This window comes from Eucyclogobius newberryi, unplaced genomic scaffold (genome assembly GCF_026437365.1).
Source record: "Eucyclogobius newberryi isolate DKJ021-1_F unplaced genomic scaffold, fEucNew1.0.hap1 SCAF_17, whole genome shotgun sequence".
Taxonomy (NCBI): Eukaryota; Metazoa; Chordata; class Actinopteri; order Gobiiformes; family Gobiidae; genus Eucyclogobius; species Eucyclogobius newberryi.
The window spans coordinates 2,733,041-2,739,040 of record NW_027315801.1 but is presented as its reverse complement, the minus strand read 5'-3'; the positions used below and the strand labels follow the sequence as shown (position 1 = coordinate 2,739,040).

Genomic DNA, 6,000 nt, shown 5'->3' with positions numbered 1-6,000 from the left:
TTCCTTCTTTTCCATTTTCACACTAATCCGTCTTTCAGCTGTGTTTTCGCTCGCCGTCCGTCTCACACTGTTGTCCTGTCGTCCTCCATAGTCCCTCGAAGATTTGGAGGAGGCGAAGCGTAAGAAGAAGAAGGAGAAGATCGGCCTGGGCTCGCTGTCTCGGGTCTTCACGCGAGGAAAACAGCGCAAGTCTCTGGACCCCGGTTTGTTTGATGGTACTTCAGCACCCGATTACTACATAGAGGAGGACGCCGACTGGTAAAACTAAAGTACATTCATGTTAGCGTGAGCCCTACCACAGCCCAGCGGCATTATGGGAAATCTACTGTGCGTGGAAGAGAGCGCGAAAGAGAGAGAGAGTGAGTGCGAGATTGAAGGGATAGTGCAATGTTTTGTGGTTCTATCGAGTAGGATTTGTACAGGAACTTATCGATTATGTAGAAAACTGTAAAAATATCAAGTTCAAATGAATGATGAATGACGGTAGAAACCAAAATAAACTCAACATCGTCACATCACAGTTCAATATATTGTTTTTATGTACCTTGACTTAAGAAAAGACGAGAAGGAAGTTTATTTTATCATGAGTAAATGATCGATTTAACACTTCAAGCACTTCAAGCACCCGCAAATATCACTTTTTGTTCAAATTGAGTTAGAAAACGTTAGTTAAAGCCCTTCTCACTTGCCGTGTTTTCCCCCAAAGGCGTTGCTAAGCGATGGTACACCACATGAGAGCGTTTCCACTATCCTTTCGACCTCCGCGTGTGCATGAGTGCTATGGTCCGGGGCCTTTAAACCACCGGACTGCTGCTGTATATCGATATACAGTGTAAATAATACGGACGCGGCCACACAGCAAACACCAAGGATTCTCCACATTGCTGTGTGCGGACCCCCCAAAACTCAAAAAAACAAACATATTTTTGTGTCTCAAACTGAAACTTGAAGGACTGCTGTAACCTGTAAATAACATTGTGCTTGTAGCGTGTCTCCCTGTCTCCTGAATGCGTAACACTCTCACTGCAAAAGGAAGTAACTACTGGAGATGCACGTATTTGAATTCAGAACTGTTTTTACTTTGATCAAAAAAAGTTTGATTATTCCCAGGGCATTTGCCTGAAGTTCAAAAAGCATAAAAGGTTGTTTACTTTTCAAAATAGGTGCAGGAAGAATGAATTTGTGCCATTTAAAAAAACATGATTACAATAATATTCCGTTCTTTCGTGATCAAAGCTACTAAACGTTGGCAAGAAACGTTTTGACAATTTTTCAGATGATTTAGCTTGAATCAAGAAAACTTATTGTGATGGATTTGAAATTAGAAACAAACAAGTATAGTGTAAGTAAAAAATAGATCAGAATGGATTTTAAAAGTTGTGATTAGTTGTTTCTGACACATCCTTTTATGCTACTGCGACGTTTAACATAACAAATGGCCCTAATTTGTAGCTATACATTAAAAGAACTCAAATCACGATTCTGAATTCAAGCACTTTTCTCTCGTGTCGCTACTTCTATTTTGGAGTCTACCTGTTATTTTTGTACAAAAAACCCCAAACAAAACTCCCTCTTGTTTATTGTCTTGCTCGGTCCCTCCCCCCCATGACTAAAACTGTTTCCTGTGGGCAACACTCAGACTCCCGCCCCCCAAACCTGCTGCAACATCCCCCCACAGCACCATCACCGCTAACACCGATGCAGCTAGGCCCCGCCTCCAATCACGGAGCATGCACCGTCTCCATCCAAGGCCAAACAGGAAGTGTCCTCTGTCCAGCGTCCTGTTCTATCTGCTGTGGAGATAGAAGCCATTCCTGACCGCTGTGTGACCTGCATGTACGTGACCCAGTACTTTAAACTGATACTGTGGGCTTATGAAGTACTTTTGGAGTATTTTGGGGGCGCTGGTCGCAGTGGGGACCCGGACAGGTAAACGATTATGGATAGAATTAGGTTTCCTCCCGATTAGTTACTGTATGTTAACCTGAGTTTAGAGCAAAGTCACAGGCGTTGTAAATTTAAGATATCTAAACTCTTTTTGTAGTTTATTTGCAAAAGGTAAGGACGTTTTTCAGTATGTAATAAGCTATAATGTATTATGGGACGTGCAAATCTGAAAAACGGAAAGAGTCAAATTGCCACATTTGTTGACATGTCCTATAAAAGTCTAATAAACAATCTTTAAGTGTAGATTGGACCATTTTCTGCAGTACAACACAGCAGAGGTTAGGTTTTTGAAATAAAAGTAAGTGCTGCTGTGTATTTGCTCTGATACTGTACGAAACCAGTCCTGCGTCAGATCCCGGTCGCCATGCCAGCGCCACCAGTGTCACCAATGCCACCAGTGCCACCAATGCCACCAGTGTCACCAATGCCACCAGTGCCACCAGCGCCACCAATGCCACCAGTGCCACCAGTGCCACCAGTGCCACCAGTGCCACCAGTGCCACCAGTGCCACCAGTGCCACCAGTGTCACCAGTGCCACCAGTGCCACCAGTGCCACCAGTGTCACCAGTGCCACCAGTGCCACCAGTGCCACCAGTGCCACCAGTGCCACCAGTGCCCCAGCAGCCCGCTCCACACTCCCACAGCTTCAGTTTAAATGCATGAGAACCCCAGCGCTGTCTGACAGTGACCAAGTGTCTGTCCAAAGAGAGGGCAGTTACTCAATGTGTTTTCATCCGCTGAGCTCCAGGAAGTCCACTGGACACAGAGCCCTCCAGAGCCACACAGCCAACAAGCGACCAAAGAGAACTAGCTTAGCAGCTATTCGTTTAGAAAAATAGCACTTATTGTGTAGTTATACTTGTGCCCTTAAGACAAAATAAATATGACTCATATTGGTCGAGTAATTTAATAAAAATCTTCAAGTCCAGGTAAAAATATTTATGTCTATTTAAAAAGTGGGTCTAATTTAGCGCTAACATTCAAGCTAATGCTAGCATTGTGATGTAGCTTGTCACTCCATAGTAATGTGAAAAGTCACATTCTGAATAGTTTATCTCACGTGGGTTTTTCTTCATGTGGATTACAATTTAAAACAAATAAATATGGTTTGGGAACAGAAATCAAATTTACTTTTTGAATAAGAAACACTCAAATCTAGCTTGCTCGCACACAAAGCTAGCTTGCTCGCACACAAAGCTAGCTTGCTCGCACACAAATCCATCCTGCTCGCACACAAATCTATCCTGCTCGCTCACAAAGCTAGCTTGCTCACTCACAAAGCTAGCTTGCTCACTCACAAAGCTAGCTTGCTCGCACACAAAGCTAGCTTGCTCGCACACAAATCCATCCTGCTCGCACACAAATCTATCCTGCTCGCTCACAAAGCTAGCTTGCTCACTCACAAAGCTAGCTTGCTCACTCACAAAGCTAGCTTGCTCGCACACAAAGCTAGCTTGCTTGCACACAAATCCATCCTGCTCGCACACAAAGCTAGCTTGCTCGCACACAAAGCTAGCTTGCTTGCACACAAATCCATCCTGCTCGCACACAAAGCTAGCTTGCTCGCACACAAATCCATCCTGCTCGCACACAAAACTAGCCTGCTCGCACACAAAGTTAGCCTGCTCGCACACAAAGTTAGCCTGCTCGCACACAAAGTTAGCCTGCTCGCACACAAAGTTAGCCTGCTCGCACACAAAGTTAGCCTGCTCGCACACAAAGCTATCCTGCTTGCACACAAAGTTAGCCTGCTCGCACACAAAACTAGCCTGCTCGCACACAAAGCTATCCTGCTTGCACACAAAGTTAGCCTGCTCGCACACAAAGTTAGCCTATTAAAATCTGCCGTCTAAAAATCAAAGCACTTGATCTAAAAGCATTGGAGCAGAAGGGCGCACGTCGCGCTACATTTCAAGCGCCAACAAAGAAAGGTTACAAGTCAAGCTCAAACGGCTAATCAAAATGTTAGCAAATGCAAACCGTTTTGAGTGACCTTTCGACCTCGTTTAAAAATCAAACACACTCCCAGGCCAGAGGAAAGAAAAGGCAATTAACTCCCGTGCCAAAGGTTAATAACGTTACTCAGAGCAAAGGAAATGGATTCTTTTGACAATTTCATATTTCAGAGGGTGAGGGAGTCTGCTGTTGCGCACAGGAGACAAACGCGATCACAAGATAACACTGTCTTTAAAAGTTAACATCAGATTAAATGTTTTTTTTTAATATTTCTTTTCGAGTAAGAGTTGAACCGTTTTGGTGTGGAGTTAGAGCTGTGGAATGAGAGTTATGACAAGTCAAGATTGTCGATAATGGATCATGTGTAAACGCCTCTGGTTTATTGACACTTCGTTAGGTTCTGGGTTATTTGTGATTTGGATCTGATTTGTTCTGGTTTAGCCCGATTTTAGAAGCGATTTAGACCGTAACTGGGTTTAGTCCATTGTAAACTAGAAAAATATACAGTGAATATGAATTGTAATACGCAAAATGCAACGCACCAGTCAAGGTTTTCATTCCCTACACTAAAATGTGACTGTTTAATTAATAAACAATATTGACATTTTGATGGATTGGACGTGTTAACTACAATTATACGGACGATACAGACTAATTACCGGCGACATAACTCTCATTACACGGCTCTTTTTAGCACCTCTTGGGCACATATTGTACACTGTATGTATAGGAACTTTATTTAAACTATTACTGTGAGAAAATGTAGGCAATCTATTATTTTATTGAACCAGCCTTACGCCTCCTGCTGACGGTAAAACATATCAAATACTGTGTCATGTTATGTTATGAGCCAAGGTGATATTTTCTTTATTTTCCGACATATATTTTTTGTAAATGAAACATAATTATTATTAATATTATTACAAGGAAAGAGTTTATTTAAAGGCCTCATACTTCTACTGTGAGGTGTTCAGATGTTTTAGGAACCTTTAAAGGCATGGAAACTCAGAGAAAGACGGAAGAATATTTTAAAAATAAAAGTGGATAAGGTGTCTACCCGTGGCTGTCCTCTCTTACCCCGAGTGTCCTGTGTTCTTTGTTGTGCCTCTGGCTTTAACCCTGACTTTGGCCTGAAGGGATTCCATTTTTAACATGTGTTCTTCCCCTGGCCCGACCCTCCATCTGCACCAGCGGATCCCAAAGCATCCAACATGGCCTCCAAAGTTTCTTTACGGAATCTCCTGAAAAAAACTGTGTCTGAATCCACAAATAATGACTAAATTAATTAACTCTGGGCCTCTTTTTGCCGTGCAGGTACCTTAAACGTACCCGGAGTAGCTTGAGTCCCTTTGGCGTTCACATATGCAAACATTTCAAACGGTCGGGGTCCCGCTGTTAGCATTAGCAGAAAACGGCTTATAAACTCTTTGCGGTGAATAATAATGCTAAGAATGCATTATGAACATGAAAAATAAGCCTGGACCCTCAAACTATGTCAAATGAACTTCACTAGTTCTACAAATCAGAGACAGGGCGTCTTAAATAGAATGAAGAATGTGTGTGTGTTATGAAATGTGAAATCAGAATCAGAAATACATTACAATACATTTGATTTATATTATCAATCAATCAATCAAATTTATTTATAGTGCAATTCAAAGTGCTTTGCAACGTTAAAGACCCATAGGAAGACACAATAAATTAATAAAAACATAAAAACACGCATTTAAAATATCAAAAACCAGGTAAAAGTAAGTATATTATGTGATCAAACCTAAGGAAAGTGTTGCTGTCCCAGTACCTGGTCATTATCAATATCTTATTCAAATGTATATGTGGGTCGAGTTACACATATTTAGCTTAATTCAGTAGTTTAAGCTCTTTGTTTATCCACTACTGTTCTGTCTTATGTGGCATTACGGTTTATCTGAGTGGTAAAGTTTAAAGTTAACGGCTGGATTCAGACACGGCTCTTGCACCATTGAAATCACTGGAAGGAGAGGACGCCATGTTGGACATCGTTGGACCCAAAATCACACTGTGTCGATAACGTCTGGCTTGGATTGACCCGTGACCTCTAACCCTGACCCCTGTCT

At 42.1% G+C, this 6,000-nt stretch overlaps 1 protein-coding gene across 12 annotated transcripts in view; it reads left to right on the top strand.

Annotated features, from left to right (window-relative positions):
* Window positions 1–6,000, top strand: part of kazna (kazrin, periplakin interacting protein a) — a 268,056-nt gene that overhangs the window by 239,762 nt on the left and 22,294 nt on the right. For 7 of the 12 annotated variants that reach the window (XR_011927113.1, XM_072448716.1, XM_072448712.1 and 4 more), the window contains one exon: window positions 92–215. Coding sequence is in view for 10 of the 12 variants with exons in the window: in XM_072448716.1 (XP_072304817.1) it covers window positions 92–215 (124 nt within the window). In the remaining 2 variants the exon portion in view is untranslated. Of the gene's footprint in view, window positions 1–91; window positions 383–6,000 lie in introns of those variants that run through there. The other 5 variants (XR_011927114.1, XM_072448714.1, XM_072448720.1 and 2 more) reach the window with 3 other exon arrangements.